The sequence below is a fragment of the Python bivittatus genome, unplaced genomic scaffold (assembly GCF_059951505.1).
Source record: "Python bivittatus isolate LINGU-HERP-01145 unplaced genomic scaffold, Pbiv_v1 ctg000410_np1212, whole genome shotgun sequence".
Lineage (NCBI taxonomy): Eukaryota > Metazoa > Chordata > Lepidosauria > Squamata > Pythonidae > Python > Python bivittatus.
The window spans coordinates 2,259,742-2,287,308 of record NW_028277067.1 but is presented as its reverse complement, the minus strand read 5'-3'; the positions used below and the strand labels follow the sequence as shown (position 1 = coordinate 2,287,308).

The 27,567-nt window shown below is 38.0% G+C and overlaps 1 protein-coding gene across 2 annotated transcripts; it reads right to left on the bottom strand.

Moving 5' to 3' along the window:
- Positions 1–484: 484 nt before the first annotated feature.
- On the bottom strand, positions 485–27,567 carry NMT1 (N-myristoyltransferase 1). Of its 2 annotated transcripts, XM_007437034.4 has the most exons (12): positions 27,415–27,566; positions 15,256–15,364; positions 14,656–14,800; positions 14,120–14,238; positions 13,201–13,292; positions 11,411–11,527; positions 10,731–10,901; positions 9,724–9,832; positions 8,240–8,410; positions 7,013–7,180; positions 6,624–6,761; positions 485–4,735 (listed from the first exon to the last, which is right to left on the bottom strand). In XM_007437034.4, the coding sequence occupies exons 1-12, from the start codon at positions 27,519–27,521 to the stop codon at positions 4,715–4,717; spliced, it is 1,467 nt and encodes a 488-aa protein (XP_007437096.1). In that variant the 5' UTR covers positions 27,522–27,566; the 3' UTR covers positions 485–4,714. The 2 variants fall into 2 exon arrangements, with proteins under 2 accessions (XP_007437096.1, XP_025028178.1); XM_025172410.2 differs by lacking the exon at positions 8,240–8,410 and having other exon boundaries at positions 27,415–27,567.

Sequence of the window (27,567 nt, the reverse complement as noted above, 5' to 3'; positions counted from 1 at the left end):
TCAAATGTGGGTGGAGAAAAAGTAAACAATCCATGTTTCTTGAGCTTTTCAGAGGAAAATGGATCGTAAGTGTAGAAATTAATAAAGAGTATGTTTCTCAGGACATTTCTAGAATTTCTTCCACAATAGATTGTGACAAAGTGATTAAAGGGCTAATTCTCAGAAATGGATTTAGACAGTTGAAAGTATATGACATGATGAAGCCCATTATATATTTAATTCTGTATGTTCTGTGATATTTACCACTAGACAATTTTCAGTTCACTTTTGAGTTTAGCACTTTTTTGCTGGAGCCTACTTCAACTGAATGCAGTTTACAAATCCAGATTTGGCATCTCCATACACAGAAGTTTCTAAGAAGCACTGACATGTGTTCATCTTTCTACCCCTCTCTCCTCTCCAAGGGAAAAATGGGGTTTAAGCACCTTCTAGAATTTGATTCAGTAACTGTCTATATATTAAAGAGACTGTTGTTTGCAATGTATTGAATAAGTAGAATAAAATGTTTTATTTTAACAAATGATCTAGTGTCAGAGAAGTATCCAAGTTCCATGGAACACACAAACAACAAAAAAGAGTAAAGCTGTTATTGCTACTAGGAACAGAATTCTGAGTGATCAGTTCCCTGAATATATGTGATATCTGGGCAATACTGATTGGGATAAACTTGTTTTTTTCCTTATTCTTCTGCAGCCATGAGGTTTTGTTTTTTAAGTCAGATAAGCTGTTAAGTGTAGATTTCCTCTTAAAATCCAGATTTCCTTGGGCTGTGCAGACCTAAAAGCTTTTTTCCCATATGGTAAAACATATATGAAAAATGCTAAGTACTTTGTAATGCAAGTATAGCTGAAATGTATTTTAGGGAGAAAGTCACTCCCATTTTCATGTGCAAGTACCTAAGTCAGAGAAGTCATAAGTCAACTTCTGGCCACAAAATTCATGCAACAGTTTCTAAAAACTTTATGCCAAGGCAATATCAGCAACACTTGGACCAAAGGCCTGGGTTTTTTTGCCTAACAGAAACTGAGAAGCAAACCTAAATTCTAGAGGGAAAAATGTTAACAGTTTCCAGCAGATGAATGATAGTGTTTTTTTCCCCGATTGCTATGATGTCTGTCCTTTAGAAAAGTAATTTTATAGTCATTTCTTAATGAAGAGGGAAGATGTATCAATCTGAGATGGGTGTGGCATTTTGTCACAAATTAAAGTAACTACACATTGCACTTAAGATTCTACTGCGTAATCCTCCATACCTGGCTAGTTAAGGAGGAAGTCAAGCATTAAACTAAGAGCTTGCTCAACCCAATGGTTCTTGTGGTTCTTACAGACTAACACATCAGTTAAATTACATAACCCTGTCAGTCAATATACTTTAGGAAAACCTGCTTCCTTATATAAAAATGTTCAAATTTTATTCCATCCTGTTTCTCAAATAAACAGCATTCTCTTGAAGATAGCCTTCTTACCACCTCACAGGAATAAGAATTATCTATTCTCAATAGACCCCCTACTCTTCACATAAGTCACTTTCAATTGCAAGTTATAAGACACAGGAGGGCCATCCCAAAAATGTGTCATGCAACGATGCAAATGGTAACTTATGAGAATGTCACTCTCCTAAATCACTGAAATTATTGAATCATTCAGTTATACTTGACACAACCTTAACTATTCAGCAGAGGCTGGCTGGAAGAAGGTCTAAGCAAAATACCACTGATTACAATACAGGATCTGAAAAAGTGAACAATAAGTGTGGAAGCACTTTTAGGCATGTGGATAGAATGATGCTAAGGAAGAATGATAGTCTGCTGTTTTTCCGTGGCAATTAATTCATGCCAATTCATGCTTGAGCATATTGGAGAGATCTCATGTGCATCCTATCCATATAAGAACATATACACTGGGATTGTACTTGCACTAATATTTAGCTAGCACATTATTTCTTGTCCTGTATTTATGCCCTGTCCTAACAATCAATTATTGCTATACTTGCTACTTCTATTTTTAGAATACAAGCTAGTTGAAGACACTTTTTATGGCATTTGCTTATGCATTAATTTTGCAAATTTTAAAGATGGATAATAATTGGATCTTTAATGAAAATTAAGTTCTCAAGATCCCCCTCATGAAGCATAGGAGGGGGTTAAAAAGGGATGTTTCACATTTCTCATATTCAACAAATGCTACAAAGAGGCCACAACATGCACAAGAGACTGGGACTCCAAAGTTATCAACATGGTACACAACCAAAACTGTAACTGAAATGAAAATGAAACTAAAATACCAAACAAAAATGCTAGATTTTCGTTTTCTAAAGTGTGTACAGAATCTGGATTCAGCAGCACTTCTGCAATATAAGCAAATATTAGAATGAAGCTTCCAAAGCCTAGATGAGAAGCATTTTTCATTTCAAATGAAAGCAAGGGCATTTTTTTCTACCCCATCATATATGGGAAAAATTACATCCCAAAAAGGTTAACAGTGAATTTTCGATACTACATTAAAGGCAACTTGGACAAAGTTAGCAAAGACAGAGAGATCATATTGAAGTTTCATTGTTTCTAGTCCTGCCACTGCAAGCATTAAACCAACTGTGCAAATAGAAGGATTTTTCTTCAATGTAGATCTCTTTCACTAATTGAAAGGAATGACACAAGAAATGTGCAGTTTTCTGAAAAAAAAAGAAAGAAATTTTTCCACAAGATTTGTTTTAACTTTCCAAAATGCCTTTTTTCTCCAAAACAAGCACAGGGCAGTATATAAACTCTAGGATTAGGCACTCTATGCTATATTGCCCTTTGTGTTCTAACCATCACATAGATGATGTTGACTAAAAGTCACATAGCTAGAAATGTGCTCTTTTATCATATTTTCCCTGACATGAAAAATCTATACTCACAGACATGTTCTCTTTATTATGCCAATAAACTTATCTTGATAAGCTAAATTTATCTTGATTTACACTGTATGATCCAATCCTTTCATTGAGAAAATGAGATGAGAAGAAAATGAGATGAGAAGAAGATGATGGTGATAACAAAAATATGAGAATCTTCTTAGTGACATACTAATCAAATATCGGAAGAATTTTTAGTTTTTGCTGTCATATTGCGGCACAACAGTCTGAAATAATGCAATGGAGAGGACCTTCAGATGTTACTGAACTGCAAGTCTTAGCATTCCTCACCGTTGGTCCTGCTGCCTGGGACTGCAGGGAACTGTAGTGCAGTGACACTTGGAGGCCTCCAGTTCTTTACATGTACTAAGGTCTAGATCCAAGTTCACTAATACGAACTAAGCTAAGACTATATCCAAAAGCCAGTCTTGACAAAGACCCAAGTATATCTTCCTAAGCATGCTTGCTTCTGAACTCACCCCCATCAGTCAAACATTTTTGGGTTGTTTTAACTGGACAGTTAAATTGGGCCCCTTCCCCAATCTGGGACCCTAAACAGAGGAACCTCTTTTTCAATTTCAAAAAGAAGATTACAGCCTAACTAACATTTATCCCAGCAACAAAGGTTTTACATCCTATATAATACATTGAATACATTTTGATTATAGATTGCCATTTTCATTCTAGCTTGCCTGGTATTTTCTGAGTTTTATGCAAGCACTAGCAAAATTGCCAGCAGAGCTTCTCATTTTATCAGCTGATTTTCATTGGAAATTCAATGGAATTGAAAGGAAAGCACAAACAGTTCTTTTCAAAGCTAGACAATGTAAGTTGATTGCAAGTCAGAGAACTAAAGTTTAGAACAATAGATGTGTTGGATAGTATTGCTAGAAACATTCATGATATTGCATTCCCTCCAATAATTACATTTTTTGGAGGAAACTGGAGAACTGCACCCACAGAAACAGGTATGGATTTTATAAGCGAAAAGCCACAAGCTGTACATTTGGTAATTCAAACACTGTACTATAGTTTTATTAGTGCACATCCAGGGAACAATGGCTGGGATTCATACCCTACTCCACCATGAAGTAAAGATCATCCATCATTAAAATAGCCCTTTGGTTTTTAAAAGAAAGTTATCTCAACAGGGGTTCGGAGTGAAATAGGCCATAGTGCTGTGTAAAAACTGAAAACTGGCCTTAAAACTACCCTTATCTAGGCCAATCACATACTGCAGCTCAGATTCTCTTTTGCATCACAAAAAGGGGGGATATACTTGTGTGATGGAATACAATGTATTATACTTTTCTGATGAAAATCCAAAGAACCAAATTTTTGGTCTTCTTGCAAAAATCATCATAATAAACCACCAGGCAATTAATATTTCTTTGAACAATAATTCTAAGATTAAAAAGCTATACTGCCTGATGGTTCCACCCCAGTTTCCACTTCAGATGAATAGTAATCATTGTTAAAATATAGAATATATAATATAATTTTTATTATTATTCACCCGTTAACTCCAATATATGCCAATTGCGAGCTAGTTCTCAGCAGTTACATTCCCTTGATCATGTTGTATGAGGGGCAGGGGGAGGGGAAGGGCCAAGAGCTGGCAGAGACACACTGGTGTGCTCAGTGGCACATGATACCATCATCAGAAATGTCAGGTCACGTGGCCAGTGCAGTGGGCACCGGTTCCTCCCCAGGACAAAGTCACTTCCATGGAACTCTGAACCATGAGGACTGGTAGTTCCATGCTGGCAATTGGCCCCAGACTTCAGCCTCCGCCTGCCCTTCTTCAGAGAAAACTGGCTATTGCAGCACCAAGCCAACCTATGGAAAACATTCAAGATGAAGGGAAAGGTTAGGAAGTATTTTTGGACTTTTAATTCAGCAGGTCTATGCACTACTCACCTGACTGGTGAGCCCCTTCCTGCTGAATACTCAAAACATGTTGTCTCTTGAGTGTTGAACAGAGGCTCGCTAATCAGTGCTGGCCTTTAATACTTTTTCAGATTTTATTTTTTAAGATTTCATTTCAGCATAACAGCTAGAAACTGAGGAGGGGAGGGGAAGGAGGCTGGCAGGTTTTTCCAGATTTACTCCAGAGGAAGTCAGTTCTGAATTTGAGATGTACCCTCCTTCCTAAAGAAAGATCAGAGTAAAAAAACAGGCACAGAAATCCTGCTCACCCTGCCAATTAAGGCATCCTAAGCCTCACTAAAGCCATTGCTGGAGGTTTTTCCTCCCAGCAAATGTGTGCACGTGATAACCAAATTCACATGTGTACATCTCTAGTCAGTGATCTAGATCCAAAGGAGGATTGGATTGGGGCATGCATGTTGCACTGGTTGGCAGTTCCTTAAATTAACTATAACTTTTCCTATGAAAAGTGGGTCCTTTCAGGAACGGGCAAGTGGTGAAATGTGAGTGCTCACGCACTCTCCAAATCACCTTTCCCTCTTTGAATCCAGATCAATGCAAAGCCCTAATTTGTACATGAATGTTATATATGAACTGGTGAGGCTGTACCAAAAAAGGACAGGGGCAGGATAAAAAAAAAAAATTCATATTGAATTATTCACATTAAATGCCTGTAAACTAAGGCTTCCCACTGATCCTCCAGTCTGCATATACACACAAACCATTTTCCCACACAACATTCTCTCTCTTACTCATACACATTTATGCAGGGAAAGAGAAATTGTTTGTGGGATTGGGCTCAGCAAGCATAAACTTAAGCAGGTTTACTCTGTAGTAATTTAACTGATTTCTATGGCTCTTACTCCCATGTAACATGCAAAGGCTGCTGCTATGCTGGGGATAGCTCTGTTTAAGCAACTTACTCAGCACACATTTGGGTGGAAACTGGGGAAAAGATCTTTGGTCTCTTGAGCTGTTTTTTCTTCTGCCTCTTTCTTCCTGGGGGTGGGGGGCTTTTGTGCTCAGAATGCAAGCACAAAGAAATCCATGCATGCTTATTCTCTAGCAAGTCCCAAGATCCATGACCCTCACTGCCAGGCAAGGATGCTTAGCACTTCCAGTCGTGTTCATTCACTGCGCTGACCCCGTTCTCCTCTTGTGGCCTTCTAGCCAGCATCTGGCATGAAGATCTCTTATCCACACTGACTCCACCTGAGATCTGCTTTCTCAGAGCTCTTGTACCAATAGAGGTGGCTCTCTATATGGACGTGGCATAGAAAAAGAGAGCAGAGCTAATATACTCACCTCCACCTGCAATGGAAGACATGAAGCGGGTTTTCCTGCTCCTCCTTTTTTGCCCTCGCTTTCACTATTTGCACCTTTTGCTCGTGTTCATTCACCTGCTTTCAACAGGAACTTCCACTACCACCATATTCTCAGCAACAAGAGAACAGTTGGGATAGTGCCCTCTCCTGCCTCTGCTTTAGTCACTCACTTTTATACTTTGCATTTCCCACACAACTGCTGGCTTTCGACATCATCTTCCTTTACTACTGTATTTCCAGCAAATGTAAGACCCCCCCTGGCCCTTTGTTCCCTTTGGAGTAATTAGAGCAGGTCAGCAAACTGAGCTCCTTGGGATTACATTGCAGCTGTCACTGCCCCTTCTCTCCAGTAGCAGACATACCTGCACTGGGGTGTCTCAATCTGCATAACAATTTGGAAGGCTTATGCACAGCTTCTCAAGCCATTTGTCTAACCCTATGCAGACTCTTCCAAGAGGCATGATTTGACCTACCTTTTCTGGTCCCATGCTGGGGCATTTCCAATTGTAGAAGTAATACTGCAAGTTTCCATCACCAATCCCAAACTTCAGCTTCTCCAGGAAGGTCTTGTTTTCCATAAGATCCAGTGCATTGAAAACATCAAAGCCCTTCTGTAAAAAGAGGTGGTTAAAGAAAACTTGGTGGGTATATATGTGTGTATATAGAAGCACTTTGTAGCTCCACAGCATTAAGAAGAAACAAGTTTTGCTCAATTGTAGCAGAGCTAATGTCAATTAAAAAGATCAAGTATTGAGCATACTGCATTATTCTTCATCTCTCTAGGGCAGAGCAATTGCTTGCATTAACACTTTTTTTCCCTAAATGCTACAGCATTTAGAAGCAAACCACAAGAGAAACTCACCAATTTGGCCATTATGAGGGCATCGTTCATGAGGTCAAGAAGGGGTGTTTTGGTGTGGACATTGTAGAAAGAATAGGCTGCCTTCAAACTCTTGTGTGTAGGATGGTTCATAATGGTGGAGGGCAGTGTGTAGAAACTCAGGAAATCTGTCACCTTCCCATCAGTATTCTGGTGAAACAATTGCATTTAAAATTAATTCTTTTTTTCAGCCTTCAGTTAGAGGAAAGCAATTGTAATGTTAGCACCATCACCAGCTATTACGCCTGTTCCCTATAGTTTAGCAGAGCGAAGAAATTTGTATGGCATTTCCTCCCTTTCTGTATGTAATTCTGGCTTAAGATATGAAACAAAATGAATAGAAAATTAGGCAGAAGAGCTCTATGTACCACTTCAGACTGCAGGTGGTGAAAATGCAATATTTGAATATTCTGTTCTCTTTCTCTCCCCCATCCCCCAAGCAAAAAGCTAGCACAGTAAGAAAAGGACTGGATTACAATTTTTCTCTCAAGTGCTAGGATTTTTTAATAATACATTTCTCTAGGATCAGAGAGCCTTAAAAATGGCATTCAGATTCTGAAATGGTAAAATATAATTGATAGCCTCAGAATTCCACCATTTATTTCACTTGTATCTGCAGGTTTCTACTAAAGTTGCTTTAAATCTGAACTTTTAAGTATAGCAGCACACAAGAGCACCATTTATGTAACACTCTGAATTCTTGGAGTAGCCTGCCCCAAATGTAGGTCTTCCAAATCAATTGGTCTTCAACTCTCATAGTGCTCAGTCTGTTGGCCATACTGGCTGGGCATTATGGAAGTTGCTGTCTAACACATATATGAAGAGTGTTAGGTTAGGGAAGACTGTTTTGCATTTTCAGGACTGTTTCTGTATTTGAACACTAAGAGAAGGATTGAATTCTCTTTCCATGCACAATATCACGTGTGCACAAGACTGTGAAAGGACTCGGCTTTGCTTCAGTTATGTGTTATGTTTCCAAATTCTGCATTGAAGTAATGAATTAAGACAACCATCCAGAATATAAACTAACCTTCCATTTATTTTTATATATATACATATATTTATTTATTTATTTATTTATTTACACCCACACACCATTCTGCTGGTGTATCTCAAAAGGATGGTGAACCAGACTATGCAGAGAACAGTGCCTTCTCCCTGCCTTTCACTATGAAACTGACTGAGTGGAGTGACAAAAAGGGCCCTCACCTCAACTACAAATGTGTCAATGATGTTGGGCTGGGGCAAAAACCAATGCTCTACTTCTTCCTGATTCATGATAGGGGACAAATGGAATTGTTTCAAATATTCTGCCAGAAGTTTGTGCACAGCAGGGATATCTTTGTGCTCCATTTGCCGTAGCCCCGGTGTCTTTGTAGCCTAGAAAGAGAGATCATTAATTCACTTAGAAACGCTCTATGTATTAATTAATTCACTTGGTTGAGGATGAAGGCAAGTGTTCCAACCAGTTTTCAAACTGCATTTGGAAGACCCTCAATGAAAAACTATTCCTCAATGTTACATCGGCTTTGCATGCAAAAGATCCTATGTTCAGTCAGTCTCTGACAACTCTACAAAAAACAGTAAAAATATGCTGCCTGTCAAGGCGACAACATTGAATTAGCAGAACTCAATCCACAATTACCACTGAACTTCAATACTATGCTGGTAAGCTATTCTAAAACTCTTTCCTGTTCTGCTTAACATTTTCTTTCAAAAGTAAGCTGCAGCTGAGCCACTCTATGCATCTGATGAAATGAGCTACAGGTCATGAAAACTTATGCCTTTTAATAAAATTTGTTAGTCAGAAAAGGTGCTACCAGGTTCCTCCTGATTTTTGGCCACCATAGATTAACATGGGTCTCCTCCTACAATGTCTTGATTGATTTTAGAAGCAAAGAATCAGGAGGACGTCAAAGAACATTTAAATCTAAATACCTGTCTAAGGTGGGAACTAACCAAGTTGCACAATTCACACCACAGTACAATCATTAGCAGAGTGAATGTTGTCTCCAAAGGTAATGATCCAGATACCGCAGAAGAGGACAAAAAACATTTCCCCTTCCATTCCAAGCTACTGTCCAATCTAACACAGGAAAAAAAATTCTAAAGATGACCACCAGTGTTAGTTTGAGGGGGAATAATTTCCACATCACTCCTTATATTGTTTCTTGATCAGCATTCCCAAAACATCTGACAGCCATTTTCTTCATGAATTAGAAGCAGAAGCAAATTTTCTGGAATGGAAGAGAGCTCCCTGTGTTCCAGGAAGCTAAATGCCTAAGTTTTTGTAAAAATCAGACTCCTCAAGCACAGAATATTTTATCCAGACATGAACTAAACAGTAACATCTGAGAAGATTCTGCACTGGGAGTAACTAAAATTATCTAGTCACATCTGATGGAGATATAGAGAACACTTCTGAAGAAGTGGAGTGCGGAACATGTAGCAAGGCAGGAGAACACAAGCACAAGCCTATCCTGACATGAAATACATGGGGCCAAAACGTTTTTCAACACTGAAAGTGCAGCATAAATATACTCATGAAATATCCCCCACAATTAGATTTTTTAAAAATCTTGAGTGAGACTCTTTACTTAGAAAGAGCAAGATGGAACACTTCTTGATCCCTGCCTGAGCTTTTGTTATAAAAAGGACCCTCTGAGGTGGCATCCCTCTCCATAATCACACACCTCGGGAAGCCGATAAAGCTTCATGGTGCGTTGCATAGTCATGTTCCTACTGAGGTGGGAAAATTTGACTTCAATCAGCTTGCGTGGATTCAGTGACCGATGCCAATACCTGTTTAAAAAAAAGCAACACCCCAGGTTACTCCTCCCATTCATATGCTATTCTTCCTCAAGCGAGGTCTTAGTAATTTGAAACCTATCAACAAGGCTTAATTCAGTATTGGAAATATATTTTACTCTTACGTTCAGAAGGGAAAATACACATTTTCTCAATGATCTCCAAGGACAATGAGCAGTCATTACCCTTGCCATTACCCATGTCAGTCTAAAGTATGTTTCCTCCCAGCATCACATATTTCTCTTTGTCCACTCACTCAGGACTTTAGAAGTGAAACCTACTTTCTCAGCAATATTGATACATCTAGCATGTATCTGTGTCAATCACTGCAAAACATACAGTATCAGAAATCCTGGTACCCCCCTCTCTTTCTCAGGATGAATCTGTCTGTCCATACTGGTAAAGATGGGAGAATTAAGACTGAACCTCTATGCCTAACTCACTGAGCGAGGCCCAAAATTGGTGTTTAATTTTTCAAAGCAAACTTTAACCCTCACCCTCATTAACTGGCGTGCAACTGAGAATCACTGCAGTTTTATTTGTTCTGTATTGCTTCCAAATACATTCTGCTCTGTTCTCACAGCTAAGATAACTAGTTAACCTGCCAGGCCATGAACCTCCACTTTCTACTTCAGTTCTCAAAAAAAAAAAGTGTTGTGCAACTCCAGTTTGCTTGCAGTATTTAAGGATTCATCAGCTCAATAGTGTCATCTCTTGCTCAGTAATTCCCTTTTCATGTCTGAGGACGAGTTTTCCACTCATGTTTAAAGTAAAGGGTTCATCTAACAGATGGGGTTTTTTTAAGTGGCAGAAGGTTATTAAGACTGAACAAAAATAAACACACAGGGAACTAAAGAAGAAAAGGAAAGAAACCCTAGTAACTGTTACCTACCTGCATGTCCCAACAGGCTTTGGTAGAACTACACCAGCTGTGTACACTGCCTGGAAAATCCCTTCCAAGTGGACCCGTCGGGTGATCTCCCGGATCAGAACAGGTGCCACCCTCTTGGAACGCAGTTTCTTGTGCACACAAAGGAAGTTTATTTCTACCATCTTCTTTTCCCTTTAATGGAAAAGGGGAAACCAGCTGTTGCCGCTCACTGCTGTCTGTCACAGTTTGGAAAGCAAACCAGAGGAGTGCAGAAAAGATGCTTGCCTGCCCAGGCTTTAACTCTCATTTCTGTATTTGCTAAGGCTATATCTTTTTCTTCTCTCCACCTAAGAAACTAAAACGTGCTTTCTCTCTCTACAATGAAGTTACGTTCTCCCCCTCAGGATGTTTATGTCACCAAACATTTACAGGATTTTTAAAATGAGAAGAGTTGGGATTCAAACCTTCCACAAAGTCCTGCTTATTTATTCCACATAGCAACTTGCAACAAGAAATTGAAAAAGCACTCCACATACGCACAGAGCTCCTGATTTGAAAGAATACAATGTGAGTTTATGCTTTTTGTTCAGCTCCAAGCTCAAATTAACTCTCATGTACCAAAAAGAAAAAAAAAGAAAAGAAAGCAAGTTGGGGAAAGCAAGCTCTTTAGGGCTTAAACAGAAAAGTGTGACTTGACTTACGTTTCATATATGTGGATAGCAGCTGGAATAGCACTGATGAAGCCAACCAACTTTTTGCTTGAGATGACCCTGACGCCACAGTGCCATTGAGGAAGCCAGCCTGGAGGACGCAAAGCCCTGGAGAAAATCCACAATCTTGTAAAATAAAATGTTTTGATTCAAGGGCCTACAGTGTGTCACCATTTAACATAAGCCATTTGCAGTGGCCAGAGGATGGAGCCATGTATGCCAGCATAAGAGAGACAAATTGTTACAATTAATTGTTGTATGCTGCCCAGAGTCAGCTTGTGTGAGATGGGCGGCTATATAAATTGATGGATGGATGGATGAAATTTAATGAGTGTGAATCTCATAAGAAAGAGAACATTTAGGTATTTAAAAAACCACATTACAAACTTCCCTGTCAGCAAAGCGTTTCGCTTGCCTGCCTTTCATTCAAAGGATTCCTTGCATGAATTAAAAGCAAGCGTATAAAATGACTAAAATTGCATGGCATGGCACTCGCAAAAGACAAACAGAAGACTGCTTTTTCTTCAGGGGAAACCAACTCAGTTTCCACAGTGACGAAGGACAGGGCAGCCTCTTGCTCAAGGGCCTAACATGAAAGCCGAGGAGGCTGGTGAAAGAAAGGCGGGAGAGTCCCCCTTGCTTTCCTAGCTTGCTGTACAGGCTGCAGCTGAGAAAAGGACTTTTCTTCCTCCACAGCCAATAATAAAGTTGAGTGAACTGGAGTAAGAAGGACAAGCTGTTTTACTTCTCCTTCACTAGTTCATTCAACTTGGCTGGAGAAAATCCCAAATTATTAAATGCCAAGAATGCCCAGATGAGACAGAAAATGCTGTACTAACATAAGATCTTCTTCAATAGCTATTTTGATTCAATGTCTTTCCAATTCAATGAGACCCACCCGAGCTCATGTATCCATAGCAGGCAAGAGATCCATAGAGTCCTAAAAAAGCTGCCAATATGGGTTACCCTGTCTGAGAGAAGTATCTCTTTGAGCAATAAAAAAGCTTACAATTACTTTTATTTTACTTCTGACCAACTCTGAATTACATGTACTGACAATAATAAGCTTAGGATATCCCTGTCTAAAGAAGGACCAGCTTATTGGCAGGATCTGATGCTATCACTTAAACCTTGAAACGTCTTTTCCCACCAAGTCAATTTAAATTAAAGAGGAAGGGAAATCTATTCCTAGCTAAGAAATTAATTTGACCAGTTCTTCTCACTGGGCTCTTTGTCATGCAAAAGAAGGAAATGAGTGAGCTGTCAAATGTTTACTTAGAAGAAACTTAGCCCCTCGTACACTGTATGCAAGGATTCCCAAGGCAGGATCCCATCATGGTTTTCAGATCTTTATTTGAAATACTATGAATTGTCTGTTCCTTATTTTTCCAATGTTTTCCTTTCAAATTATGCATGTGTAGCACATTGAACTAAATTACTTCACTAGAAGTAGCATTGCAGCCCGTGAATCTGTAAGTGCAGAATTCCCTCTTATATGCTAACTGTTCAGGAAGGTAAAAAGAGGCTTGCCTAATGCAGATAAGAAAGATCATCCTATCTCCTACAAAAATGGCTTTCAGTTTTTTCACAAAAAAGGATTTTAAGGAGTAGGGAGCAGCAATCCAAGCATGTCAAGATGAACCCAGTGAATCCATTCCCCAGCACTTGGAGAAAAGTTCTGTGTTGTATTTGTTAAAAGAAAGTACTTTAATGGGCTCCTGTACAAGAAGAAAGAAAAATGACAGACACCTCTGAGATATTCAGGAAAAACTATAACTCACCACAGGAGAAATTCAGGGGAATAATCAAACCTAAACATGTTGTCATCATCTTCCACATAGTTTTCATTCAGGAGAGTATACAGTTCCTTCAGCTAAAGAAAGCAAAAAGGAGAAACATAATCTGCTTAAGGAAGCAAAGTTTTCTCTATTAAAAGAACAGTAACTTCCAACAGGTCATCTGCTGATTATTAGAGCTTCACTGTGGGAAAAACAACCAACACACTAAGGTGGGGGTAGATATGGTTGTGGGAAAATACAATTTTGCTTCTGTCAATGGGTTTTAGCAAATCATTATTATCAGACTCAATTCCTATTAGAGGAGCAATAAAACCTAAGGGTTTACAGCACAGTTTTTGCATGAAGTTTTAAACCAGTCCTGAAAGGACCAGTTTTTAAACTGTAAAAAGATAAATCAACATTGGCTCTAAGGTAAGGAGATATTTCACATTCTCAACACATGAAACTGCGAGATAAACTGTGGCACAAATGAGTACAATATGAAGAGAAGGACAGAGATAGCAAGATACAGCAGAATCAAGCAAGCAAGCCAATCTAAACATTATGAGATGAAATTGCAAAACAACTCTGCAAAATATGCTCTCACAAACTCTACAAAAGAAACTGGTTTTTAGGAAGAATTCTGAAGGTGTTTGGGGAAGGAATTATAGCTAAGCAAAACAAAGGAGAGAGCGGGTGCAGAAGCAGTAATGTCAACTGCTTATGTCTAGTGCAGACAAGGAGAAAAGGAATATAGGATCATGAATAAAGTGCTGGAGAGTTCAATTAAAAAAACCAGGACTCTGAAGCTGATGCTAGAGGAAGTGATGAAACACGATAATAGCAGAAAGAGGGGTGGGGAGAGGAGATACTTTTGAAAAGAAACTTTTAGGATGGTTAGTTCTGCCTCATCCCTACTCACCACACCTCGATCCCCCAAGTCCAGGGCATCCCACATAAAGCCCTGAGGCAAGGTATAGGGCTCCTGACGGATGTTGTCCTTGTCTGGCTCAACAGGTCCATGGGTGTTTACTACCTCACCTGAGAGAAGGGAAAGAAGAATGAGAGCAAGCTGCCTCCGTGCGTGAGAATTCACTGTCCAAGGAACATTCCTAGCCTTGCCTAGTCAGTCCTTGCTTCCAGACTCACAAACTGCTTTGTTACATTTAGCCTGGGCAACTCCAATTGCCATGCTTCTAATTCCTATAGTATTGTGGCTAAAACAGACAGCCTTGTCCCCACTAGCTCATATTTCATTCTTGTTTTCAGCCTACTTCTAATCAGTTCCTGTCTTGGATCAGTATCCCTTCTCGTTTAATGATTCCTCTCCTGTCTCTCAATGTAGTACGCAGTGTCCAGGTGGCAATGAAAGGCATGAGATGCACAGTTTACATATGCTTCATTTTTCTTTAAAACAGAAAGAAGGGAAAAAGAAAAAGATACTCTTTTCCTACACACCTAACTTGGGCACTGGCTGTGTATCCCAGAACTGATAGCTGCGTTTGGTGGCTTCTTCCATGGTCTTGGCAGGCCCTTGTCCTACAGAGAAGAGCTCGATGGCTTTTTGAATCTCCTGCATCCTTTCTGCTGGCAATGAATTCACCTGCATGTGAACCAAATGCAGAAAAATTAATAGACCCATCAGCCCCAATTATTTGTCCTTTCCTCCTTTAAGGAAGTTTAAACTTTTTTGGGGGGGAGACGATATCCTGCTTCTTTTCTCCCCTAAAGACTACATAAAATGTATATGTTCTCCCTTTCCACATCTACCTGTGTTGAACAGAAGAGCAAGAAATGTAGCACATTCAATCACATAGTCTCCCAAGAACCCTCTGGAAAGAGGTGCTAACTTATATCACTGTTGGTAGGCCATGGCAAGACAGATAAAGGACCACTCCAGCCAAAAGAAGCAACTTCAGCTTGGATTCTTAGCACTTCTAGTTGCATATAGACCCCAAAATAAATACTGCAATATGCATTAAGCTCCACTATGTGCATGTGTGTGCATGGAGGCTTGGAGGAGTTCAACATACTAACCTATTGAAAAAGGCTTTTTACCTTTGCTGATTGATCTTGGACCAGATCAAATTGTTCCCCCTTTTCTTTCTTCCGCTTCTGTTTCTTTTTCTTCTTTTTACCCACGCTGTCATCTGCTGGGCTTAAGCCACTGAAGAACAAAGGGAACATAAGGAGCAAACTTAAAAGATTCATTGCTAAGAACAGGATTTTGAGATTGCAGGGGGAGAGGAGAAGATTCAAGAGTTCGTTTTCTTAAGTTGTTCACTGCACATCTTGGGGGAGATTCAAGCTCCTCAGAGAAACCATTGCTAAGAACTAAACCATGCTGGCTTTCATGTATTATTTTTTTCCGATATTATCCTAGTACTTTTTCAAACACAGAATCAGAACTTGAAGGAGCCATTTAGGTCACCAAGTCTTAAACCTGCTCCTTGCAGGAATCCAGATTAAAGCACCCAAGGCACATGGCTGTTCAGCCTCTGTGAATGGCAGCCCAGCCCTTTCTGGGTAACTGCTTCCACTGTAAAACTGTTCTTACTGATAGGGACGTTTTCCTAATACTCAACTGGAATTTTCCTTCTCATAACATAAATTCTTTGTTCAATGTCCTGCCCTCTGGGATGACAGGGAACAGAACTGGACATCCTTTTGATGTTCATTATATTGCAAGTCCCAGTCTTCTCTTCTTAACCGAAGCAAGCATTCCCACATCCGTCAATGTTTTTTCATTCTTTCTAGTTCCATGATCATCCTCATTGCCCTTTCCTGAATGTGTTTCAGTTTGTCTGAATCCTGTGATTGCTAGGATTGGACAAAATATTCAGAAGGGAGTTCAGCCAATGCAGAATAACGTGGAAGTATTACTTCTATGGTTTAGAAACTATACATTCAAGTTAAGCATATTAACTATACTTAATATGGCCTAAAATTCCATTTGCCTTTTTGCAGCCATTTTATACTGTTGAGTCACAGTCAGTTTGCAATCAACTCTATTCCAAGAACATTTTCATTCATTCTCTTGCCAAGCCAACTCCCCCACTCCCCACACCATGCTTATGCATTTTATTTCTGTTTCCTAAGTAAATATCTGTTATTTTCAGCCCTTTTTTCTAATTTATCAAGATCTTTCTAAATGTAGCTATCCCATTCAAGTTTAGGTCATCTACAAGTCTGAGCAGCATTCCCTCCACCTCCACATGCAATGCTCAAGAGTGAATCCTGTGATGTCCTATTCCAGTTGAAGACAAACCTTAGGTAAGTATTCTCCAAAGGTTGTTAAGCCAGCTATACATCCTTTCAATTGTCATACTATCCATAATATCCTTAAATGGCTTACTAACATGCTAATGCAAATACCAACTACACTTCATTGGCTTTCTAATCAGAATATCAGTTTGTATTGGTCTGAAAGGCTGCATGTAACAACCAAAAAATGCTTCTTAAGATAACATGTTACATATTCTCCACTGTATCTCCCTTGCTCTTAATTAGACCAATCATAGTCTCTATCATTGCTTTTAGGAATCATGATACCAATCCATAGTTGAGGGCAGAGCTGCTTAAACACAAAGCATGTAAGTTCTTATTTTATCACATTAATATTTTAGGAAAAAATAGTGTAGTTAGTGCTCTACCCTCAACTATGGATTCTTAAGGCAGTTTCCATAAAGTATCAAATATATCATGAACTCACCCATACATGTGTACCATACCACCACTCACAATCCTATTATTTCTATCTCTGTGTAATACATAGATATTGTGTTTATGGACACACATAGTCAAAGTCTTGTGAGAAAAGACTAGGAGAGATCAAAGGAAATTGATGGATTGGCTCCTTGTCCCATAAGGAAGGTGGAATGAATGGAATTAATCTGCATGTTTTATACAATTAGTAGAGCTTCCTTTGATGTGCAAGAAGGTTGTAATTTGTGTTCTGGGTTTGTGAGGAAATGAAAAAGGTTGATCACAGCATGTGATATGACTTGCTTTCATGAGGAATGTAGAGCTACTTGCTTGGCTGCTACTCTGCCTTAGCACATTTTCCTTTCTTAATGATACTTCATTAATTTTTTGAGTCAGAAGCCATGACAATAATGTAAAAAACTTCAAAATACAGCAATCTACAGTTCTGTACAATCAACATAGAGCACACTGTTACTGCCGAACTTAGCATTATTCTGCTTAGCATTAAGATAAAAAACCCAACTATTTGTATAGTAATAATCTTAATAATTATTGCTTTAATAACAATATAGCAGATAATAATTTATAAAGCAATAAAATAATAATCTTGCACAGAGTGGGCAATCTTTTTGTGCTGGAAATTTCACTTTTTAAATAAAACTTTGGTTGCCAAGGCAACACGGGATGTTTTGGTGATATGACCTGTATTCAATGGCATAATGAGGGGAGAGAGATGTTACAAAAAGAGTTTGAAGGCATCATATCTAACACAAGCTTTTGTCTGTCCTTTGAACTATGCTTTTAAATTATGAACTATTGTGAATCGTTTTCCAAAGGTACATGGTCTTCTGCAACACTGCAGAATAGCAATCATGGTAGACAAGTACTACAGTATACTTTCTACTCCACCTGAGGAATGCCTGATATGTCTCATGAAACTCCACTTCAAAATTGTTCCAACCACCTTAATAAAAGTATCTCTGTCAGTTTTTCTGAACATTTCTTCCTTTCTAGTTAAAAAAAAATCATATAAATGTGACTGCCAAGGAATTTTGCAAGGATTTTTTTTTTTTATCACAACCCTCAACACTGGAGCCAAGCGCAATGGTATGAACATTCAGTTCAGAAATTATTTTTCTGTACCAGAATTGGAGCTTGCCCACAGAAATGTTCCAAATTGACTCCATGGTTTCTCAATTTCAATGGCTTAGTTTAGGTAGAATAAGTGATCAATGTTGTTGCTGTTTCAAAATAATTAAGAGTTGGAATTCCTTGCTGGAAATCACTTGGGATCAACCAACAGTATTCTGGCCAATCCTTGTTCTGGAGTTCACGATTTTCATAGGGCACTGATCAGGCCCTGTGACCGCTCTGCATGAAAATCTTGTTTGTAGCTGCACATGGCAGGAGTTGCCAACCTGGTGCCCTCAGTTGTTTTGGCCTACAATTCTCATAATCTCTTATCACTGCTTATGCTAGCATATTGTGAAGTGAGACAGGCTGCTGTTTCTCAGGGGGAAGTCTGTAATGTGGTTCATTCTTGATGTAAAAGAACATTATTATCACTAGCTTCTGCTATAAAAACCTTAAAGAAGGCTATCCAGAGCTTCTCAAATAACTTGCTTCACTGGTGATTAGAACATTCCTTCCAACACAAAGCTTAAATTGAACTTCCTGAAATTTAAAAATACTGCTCCTCACCTTTGTTCTAATATCTCATATTGTCTGTTGAATCATGTTATCTCAAATGTAGATGCCAGCATAAATTCTACTTGGTAAATACACAGTTAATCAGCTACTATACTTCGAGCAAATAACCTTTCCTAAACCCAAAGGGATAGCAAAACAAGTCTGGGCAAAATACTAAGGTGAAAAGGAATCTCAGTATGCTGTGGATGATGTACTGTGGTGAAATCAAACCAACAAAGAGAACTAAGCTATGATGAAACAATATAAAACTCTGTAGCACAGATTAACCATAGTTCCATAGAAAAGAATAAAATGCTCTCCACATAACTGACATAATTGCTAAAATATGCTTCACAGTGTTCCATTCTCAAAAATCCTGTGCAGTCGTTGTGGGTTTTGTTTTGGTTTTTGGTTTTTTATTCTGGAGCAAGATCACCTATCAAAATGGCAATATAAATATTATGTTTCTTAATATAGCAAAGGAAAACTATACATGAACATATACTTTCTAGTGTCCACTAAAGAGGGAAAATACACCCAGTTACGGCTTATTACTGCATAAACTCAACCACTGAACACACCTGGGGTATTTAAGTAGAAAACAAAAAAACACGATTAGTCTTTTCCCAATAGAACCAAAAAAAACATTAGAAAAATACAGTTGCAGTGTAGTGTAAGTCTTACATTCTAGGTCAGAAAGATGAGGCAAAAGCAGCCCTAAGTGGAAAAAATACAGCTCTGTCAATGGGAACCTATTAAACCTCAAAATGAGGTTGCTACACGCTGAGAGCAAAAGCAAGCAAAATGCCCCACCGACTGCATGTATCAATGGCTCCAAAAGACTGAAACAAGTCAATACACATGCAGTAGAGGCAAAAACCATAACATACTGCAACTCAGGGTCTCTAAACAATACAGTTCATGAAAAGAACTCATAAACCCACATACTAGGCAATTTTTTGAGATTGGACTGTTAATCATCTCTCAATGGACTGAGGCAAACAAGTTTTCTCCAAACTACAATTTATAATATAGGGAATATTGTAAACATTTCAATAAAATATTGTTTTGCATATATAATGAAGATACATGCCCACACACACTTTTTCTTCATTAATACTGTTCACTAATTTGATTAGTAACAGTAATCCTTGCTTAATGACTGCCCTGTTTAGCAACTGTTCATAGTTACGACACTAAAAAGTAACTTTACGACCAGTCCTCACACTTACAACTGTTGCAGGTCCCTGCGGTCATGTGATTGAGATTCAAGCACTTTGCAATCAGCAGGCATTTACAACTCTTGCAGTGTCCCTCAGTCATGTGATTGCCATTTGTGTGCTTCACAGCTGGCTTTCGACAGTCAATGGAGAAGCCAGCAATAAAATTGCAAGTTGCAGTCACATGATGTCACGCTCAATGACTGTGGGTGATTCGCTTAACGACTGCAGAAGTGAGATCATAAGTCTGTTGCAGTCATATGATGTCTTGTTTGATGGCTGCATTGCTTAGCAACAGGGTTGCAGGTCCCAAATATGGTTGTTAAGTGAGGACTACCTATAAAACTGTTTTCATTAAGATGGAATAATCTCTAACTCATATTCTAGAAATGGTTCCCTTTCAGGAACATTAAATCTGTTCAGTAGTCCACTTGGATTCCCACAGTTCTAGATTTTTCTTTCTATAAAGGAGACCATTATTTTGGATTATACAAGCCAAGTTGCACTAAAAGAGTACAAGATGGAACATGAGTCAATATGAGAGTTGACTCAGCCCTATTAATACAGAAGATTTTCATGAAGCACCACCTCAGATCTGCTGAGCCAGGAAACCAGTTTAATGTTAAGCCACACAGCAGGAAAGAACAGCTTGCTATGCTGACAACAGACCAGAGGAAGCTTCAGCTGAATTAGTCTGCACCCAAAAGAAAAAAAAAACCTAAACTGAGCTTTTGACTACCTTGAATGCTCTCTCTTTATACACTTAAATGTTCAGAATTACTGGATTTACGCAGATAAAAACCATTCTGGATCATTTCAATCAAAAATTCAAGATCCAAGTGAGAGATGTGATGAAAAATGGGATAGCTGATTCTGGTGATTAAGTCACATGAAATAAGAATGACTTAGCAGGAAAACTCTCATAAATAACTTGCAACAGATGTGGTTAGCTTTGAAAGAAAACAAAGATCTTCAGGATGAAGTGACCTCCTTATAAGATCTTCGCTGCAGAAATCATTTACATTTTCTAAATATTCTCTAAAATGATGAGCAAGACCTCCCTATTTCTTTATATGATTTTATCATTGCAGCCAGAATATAAACTTGAAATTCATGTTGCTTATCATCTGCTTTCATTTTCATTCAGCTCAAAAACCTAGTCCCATTGTTCTGAGATTCCTGTGGTTAATGATATGACTATACTCAACATTTTCACAGCTAACAGGAGCCCTTGAATAGGAAACAAAGATGACATTTTTTTTTCCAGATCTTCCTCCACAATAATTCAGAAGGAAAAGCTATTCAGTAAAGTTTGTTTGCAAGCTAAACCAAACAGGTTCAAATCTGTTTTCTTTTTCCTGCAATGTTTAATTTATCTCTTGATACACATGTAAAAAAGTTTTTTGAACCAGCTGCTGCTAAGAGATTGTTACAAGATGATCTGAGTTAAAAGAACAGTAGGATTGGGGGATTTGGGGGGCCCCCCCCAAATTTTTCAGTTTTTTAGAGTGGAATAGGCTGGTTTGACTTGGAGGGAATTCCTGCACTGTGATTTTTGCACAGTGCATCCAGAAGTCAGAGCAGTAGATTTTGGAGTGGGGACTTAAGGGTTCTTTTAGTTTTAAATTTTATGTATTTTATTTTATTTTAGATTAGTTTTTCAAAACTGGCTAGCTCCAAATCATTTTTCTTTAACTCACAAACTCCAAATATTTTTTCCCTTACCCCAAAAGATCCAAATCATTTTTTCCTTAACCCAAAATATAACAGCCTCTGCATATGTCATTTTTTTCTTTGACTTTCAATCCTACAGCATATGATGTCTCTTTTAGTTTTATGGAATAAAAAGGATGGAGACACTTCCCAAACTGGGCAACCTAAACTTGAAGGTGTGTTTTTGTTTTGCTTTTTACAACTCATATTCTTCCAAAAGAATGAGCAGAAATTCAAATACTGCTAGTGGTATAGTAATTCTAACAAATGTTCAAAATTTGGAATAGATCAAGAAATAAGTGATCTAGAAAAATATTTTTAAACCAAAGTTTGAATAAATGTACTGAATTTATTATTATAGTCCTGCTAAATATTTTCCAATTATATTACATGTGTTTTAAACATCTTTTTAGCTGGGCTGTGAATCAGATAATTATGGAGATTTTAATCAAGTTTTAGATCCCTCATTAGATCACAGCATTATTTCATCTAAATCTAATTTTCATCCATGGAAAGTACTGCAAGTTTATAGGCAAAAGCTTAATCGAGAAATGGGGGGGGGGGTTAAACCCTTTTCAACAAGAATACACTTTTTTTTTCAGCTTCACATCAGACTTGTTCTTCATGAGATTACTTTCTGGTACAGTATTTTGGTAACATAGTACAAGCAGGGGTTGCCCCATACTTTCTAGATAATACTTAAATACAACTTTATTATCGATGTTATCTGCACCAATTTCTTTCTTTCTAATGTTATACTGAATTTTGCATGAAAAAGCGAAATAATTTCATGCTTGTAATATAGATATCCTAAATTGTAATTAATATTGATAAAATAACTTTCCCTTTTTTATTTCCAATACTCCAAGTCATCTAAACAATAACATGTTAATAATTTTAATTAATAGTGAACAAATATCATTGTATTAAAACAATATATTGTATCACAATTTATAACAGTATAATAAAAGGAAAAATACATAACTTTATTGAAGGATCCATTTTTTATAAAACAGATGCAAGAAGAGTTTTCTTTCTTATCGACATTTTATAAACGTATTAGTTGTTTGGGACACATTTAAGGAATATGCATGCAGTCATACTTCTGCTTATGTTTCATGGAAAAAAGAAAATCAGAAAGTTAAATGAAAATTCAGGGGGAAAAAGGTTAATGGGCTTTCAAGCATATACCCAAGACCTACTCCAGTAACATTAAAAGATTTCAAAACTTAATTTCCTCAATTAGTAAGAATATTAATTGAATCATATAAAACATGGGAGAGAGATGAGAAGACCTAATAAATTATTAGCCTATTGGTTGAAAAAATTGCAATAATCTCTTATTATCTCTACTATTAAGGGCACCTGGATTAATTATACAATATTCTGACTCAATAAATCAACATTTTTTTCATTTTTAATCTTGATTGTATAATACTGAAGCAAATGTAATTGAGAAAACATTTTTAATATAGCTCTTTTTAAGTTTATTCACAATCACCTGCCTACTTAATATTTCTCTCTTCAATAAATAATAGATATTATTAAACCTATGAATACAGAAAAAGTTCCCAGTCTAGATTGTTATCTCACTGAGACGTACATCAAGTTCTTTGTCCCAGCATTATTGGAGGTTTATATTAATGACTTTTTAAAAAAGCTTCTTCCACACATCCATCATCCAATTTTGTTTTTCCACAACAACCCGTAAAGTAGGTTGCATTAAGAGACACATCTGGCCTCTGTAGGTTCCATTAAGTCACCTGGTGAGTCTCTGTGCTGAAGGCTGACTATTCCAGGCCAGCATCTTGACTACTACACCACTTGTAATACTTGGGTACTTGTACATAAGGAATGAGCTTCTCTGAGGTCCAACTTAATGATTCATTTGAAGGAAATTCTTAATTGAATTTTCTTCTAGAAAAGATTCCAAGAGCATCTGATAATGATCAGTGTAATAAAAAATGTCCACTGACCTTAGTTTCATAATCTAAATAATGTGCATTATGAAAGTAAACATTTTTCTGCTGAAAGAACGTTATCTCTGAAAAAAGGGTGGTCAGAGCTATTTGATGTTTCCCTTAATACTACTTTAATCAGTTCTACTCTTTGTTTAGATCACACTGTGCCCTTGATTAATCTTAACCTGGCTATGTGTAGAAGTTCTTGTCTTGAAAACTAGCTGATGGTTGCTTATTATCTTTCCAAACTTAACTTTTACACAGTCTTTGGTGTAAGACTAAATCAATTAGCAAAATATAACTAGAGGAGGCAAATTGTTTTCCTAAATGGCTGAGGAATACACACATATTTCAAAAAATGCTAAACTGTATCTGCCCCTATGTTAAAGCCATACATAAAAGCTGTGAATATAATACTCATACTTGTTTTTCTGATGCTCCTGAGAATTCTTGCTGAATGCAAAAAGCAAAATCTGAATGGAGATTCCCCACTCTCAAACCGTCATAAAAACTGATTAATGCACTGCATTGTATACAGTAATGAAATCCTCTATATAGCTAGTCTGACTGAGAAGCCATTTAGTCAACTTCTGGCAGGGTGAACTTATTTATCTCAAAGCAACTATAATTTATATCAATTATAGTGCATATAAATTATCCATATACCTAATTAGAAGTTCACTAATTAGTTTTCCAAATAGTAGTTCAGATAGTTTCTAAATAATATGAAGTAACTTGTGCTAAAGTATGCTTTACAAATTTTATTTATACTTCTTTTGACCACAACCTCCTGTAAGTGACTTCAGTGGTTAAGTCTAAGAATATAAACACATGGACTAACACACTGAACTATTCACCCTTACAGAGATTGCTGTTTTCTGTTTCACTTTTGCTCCTCCTACTCCAATGCAAAAAACTAACAAGAGGAAGCTTTTGCTCACTGTCTTTGTATACATTCTTTCAAGGCCAATTAGGAGATTATGGTTACTAGGCACACACATTTATTGCTGATTTGTCTTGAACTCTCAATAACTTTTAACACCATCAAGCACTTGTATTGTTCTGGATGGAGTCTAATCTAAGTTAAGAGACGTAGTGGTTCTGCCTGCATCTAGGAAGCAGATTCCAGAAAACTGATGCTGAAGGATTTTGCTCCACCGTAACTAACTGCTTTTTGAAATGTCACAAAGTTTCATCTTGCCCAAATGGTAATTAACAACTATAAGGATGTACAAGATTCATCAGGAAATCTGAGATAAAACATCATGAATATGATATCCTGTTTTCCTCTTCCATTTCACATGGAAAATAATCCATTTTTAATTGCTGTTTGTTTTATTATTGCCTATATTTTACTGATTTCTGAGTTGCTTTATGTAACTTTTCAGGTAGAACTGGAATAACAAGGTTTTTTTAATGAATATATGTAATACAAGATTATATAGCCAGAGAGGAAGAGTAGAATCATAGTACTTGTGCTGATTTGGTTCCTTTGAATCCCCCAAAATCACATTATGCCATTGCTGTACTGAAGCTAAGCACATCTGGGTCAGCGTAATGTTAAACACTGCCTTGAGTTCCATGATGGAATCAGATTTTTAAAATCAGTTTTAGCCAATCTATATGATAAAATAAGCCACCTATAAACTCTATTCCTTTTAGCCTGGTTCTTAATGTGCCATAAACAAAGAGTGGGTGTGTTGCTTCTACATGTCCCAGATTACAAAAAAATATCCAGGCCACATTCTGCAAGGGAAAGTATATATTACACACATCACCAAGACTTAATTATTAATTCAGAGTCTAGCAGTAATAAAACTGACTTGCCAGCTGAAAAGAATTCTGTACTTTTGTCCAAACAAAGGTGTCAAGCATACCACCACAGAGGATATATTACCACTATTTTCTTTGTGATGAGAGAAACAATATCATTTTCTAAGATGACTGAATCTCAGAAGTAGTAGATTAATTTCAACAGACCACATATTCATAAGTATCTTTTGAGAATGGACCGGGAGTTAATATATTTGTCTCTTCCTCTCCCCACTCTAACAGCAATATGATAGGCAAATATTCAACAATGCAGCTCCTGTCATAACTGCACTTCCGTGCAAGAGTAGGTAGGGGCAGGAAGTGCCATAGCTGATTTCTGGATAGTCATAAAATTGTTAAAGATGTAGGAGCTCCTTCCAGATAATAAAATATTATGATGCAAAGCAGTAAAACATAATGGTAAAATCTATTTATTTACATATGTTATAGTAACAGAACTCTAGAATAAAAAGCCAGTTTGGCAAGAAGCACAGGCTGATTGAGTAATTGGTATACAATCAACAAGATAAGAAAGTAGAGGGTGACATCTTTGGAAGTGGGGGTGCCTGCTTGTCTGGGAGAGATCACAACACTTAGACATTAACTTATCAAAGACACAGATACCCTGCACATTACCCCTTCTTGTTACTGTGTAACAGTGTGACTCTTCTTTGCTAAACATAGGAAAGCCTGAATAAATTTATTATCTCTATCCTTCAATAAACCAGTACAACCAGAGGACATCTGAAATACATTTCAAAGCTTCCTTTAGATACAGGGAGGATGTTACATAGTACTGTAAAGAATGTGGATCTTTATGTCATGAAGATTGCTACTTGCAAGGCAGTTTGACCTTGTTTATGTATTAGATGAGAAGAATGTTACATTGCAAAGCAAACAGTTCTATGCAGGGTTGCCAACTATCTCAGCCTTCTACATCCTATGCAATTCATAAAGTTTATGGGCATACAGTACCCTTTAACACTATAAGATCACTTATGTTCAGTGGCTAGGCTTGCACAACATGCTAATAAATGGCTGATTTAACCATGGGTTACTGAATTAGCACAATTGTCTGGGCTCATGAAACCTATTGTGATATAAATTAATAATTCCAGCTGGATTCAAAAAATATATTTAGCCAAATACATTTTAGCTTGGCATTTTGTGTACCCCAACCAATCCATCATTTGCTTTGTCCCATTCTTTCCACTAGCTTGACTCTGTATATATTATGCTCTTGGTCTCTACTCACTGAAATTCCTGTCTTAACGTTCATGCCTTGAAAATTATTGTTTCTAGGATCTGTTTGAGGTTTTAATTGTAGGGAAATGGACAACTTCCTCTTCTTCTATAAACACTCCGGCAGCCATCCTGTGAATATTCTGTGTCATCACATCAACACACTCACCTAGTGTCAGAGACCCCCAATGCAGTGTGTTTTTGTCCTTATTAAAATAGAAGCTTAATTTTCCAATACTTAGATACAATAGTTTGGGTTTTCTTTTCATTTTGCACTTGACTGCTCTGAAGCTGAGCCAGGACAAGGAAACTTATAATCCAGGCAGCTCTGGTCACAATCCTCTTGGTAGCTCTTGGCATGACCGGCTAAAAGCATGTAGTAAGAGATGAACAGGGAAACATGTCTGTATGAGACTCTGAAGAGTCACTGCCAAAGCAGATAAAACTGAACTAAATGGGTAAAGTCTGAGCTGACAAGATGGAACTTTTTGCCTCCATAAAGAAAGAAAGCACCACGAGCCTTCCCTGGCCATACCCAATACGCTCTTTTAGCCCAATTCACCAAATATCTCAGTCCTAAACTAAGCTCCCCTTACGGTCCTGGGACACGCGTCAGGCCCGACAACTGCTGAGTTTTTCCAGTCATGCTGCTGTCGGCAACTGTGCTAGGTAACCATTGGCGCTTCTTTGAGAACAGGCAAAGCAACCAACCATTCAGCACACAACATCTAGCCCCCCACCCAATCAAGTGCTACGCAAAGGAAAGTGGGCAAGGCCTCGTCCACGTTCTCCCTTTCCTCCCTCCCTTCTCCAATAGAACTACGGCGGCTCCCCTCGGGGGACATTTTGGTCCGTGAGAGCCAGCACCCGCTTGCCTTTGGTTGTAACTGTGCTCGTCCTCGTTCTCACAATCGCTGCAATGTTGGTGGTCATTCTCCTCGCCTGCCGTCCCCTTCACCGCTGTCTCACTGTCGTCCGCCATCTTGGTAAAGGGAAGCCTCGTCGGCTGCCGCGCTTGCGCAGTGCCC

What these genes read in the sequence shown, in the direction of transcription:
- NMT1 (XM_007437034.4), bottom strand. Translation starts at nt 27,521, where the DNA reads ATGGCGGACGACAGTGAGACAGCGGTGAAGGGGACGGCAGGCGAGGAG. An exon ending in ACTTGGGGGATCGAGGTGTG is followed by an intron (nt 13,293 to 14,119) that starts GTGAGTAGGGAT and finishes TGCTTTCTTTAG; the next exon opens with CTGAAGGAACTGTATACTCT. An exon ending in GCTATCCACATATATGAAAC is followed by an intron (nt 10,902 to 11,410) that starts GTAAGTCAAGTC and finishes TTTCCATTAAAG; the next exon opens with GGAAAAGAAGATGGTAGAAA.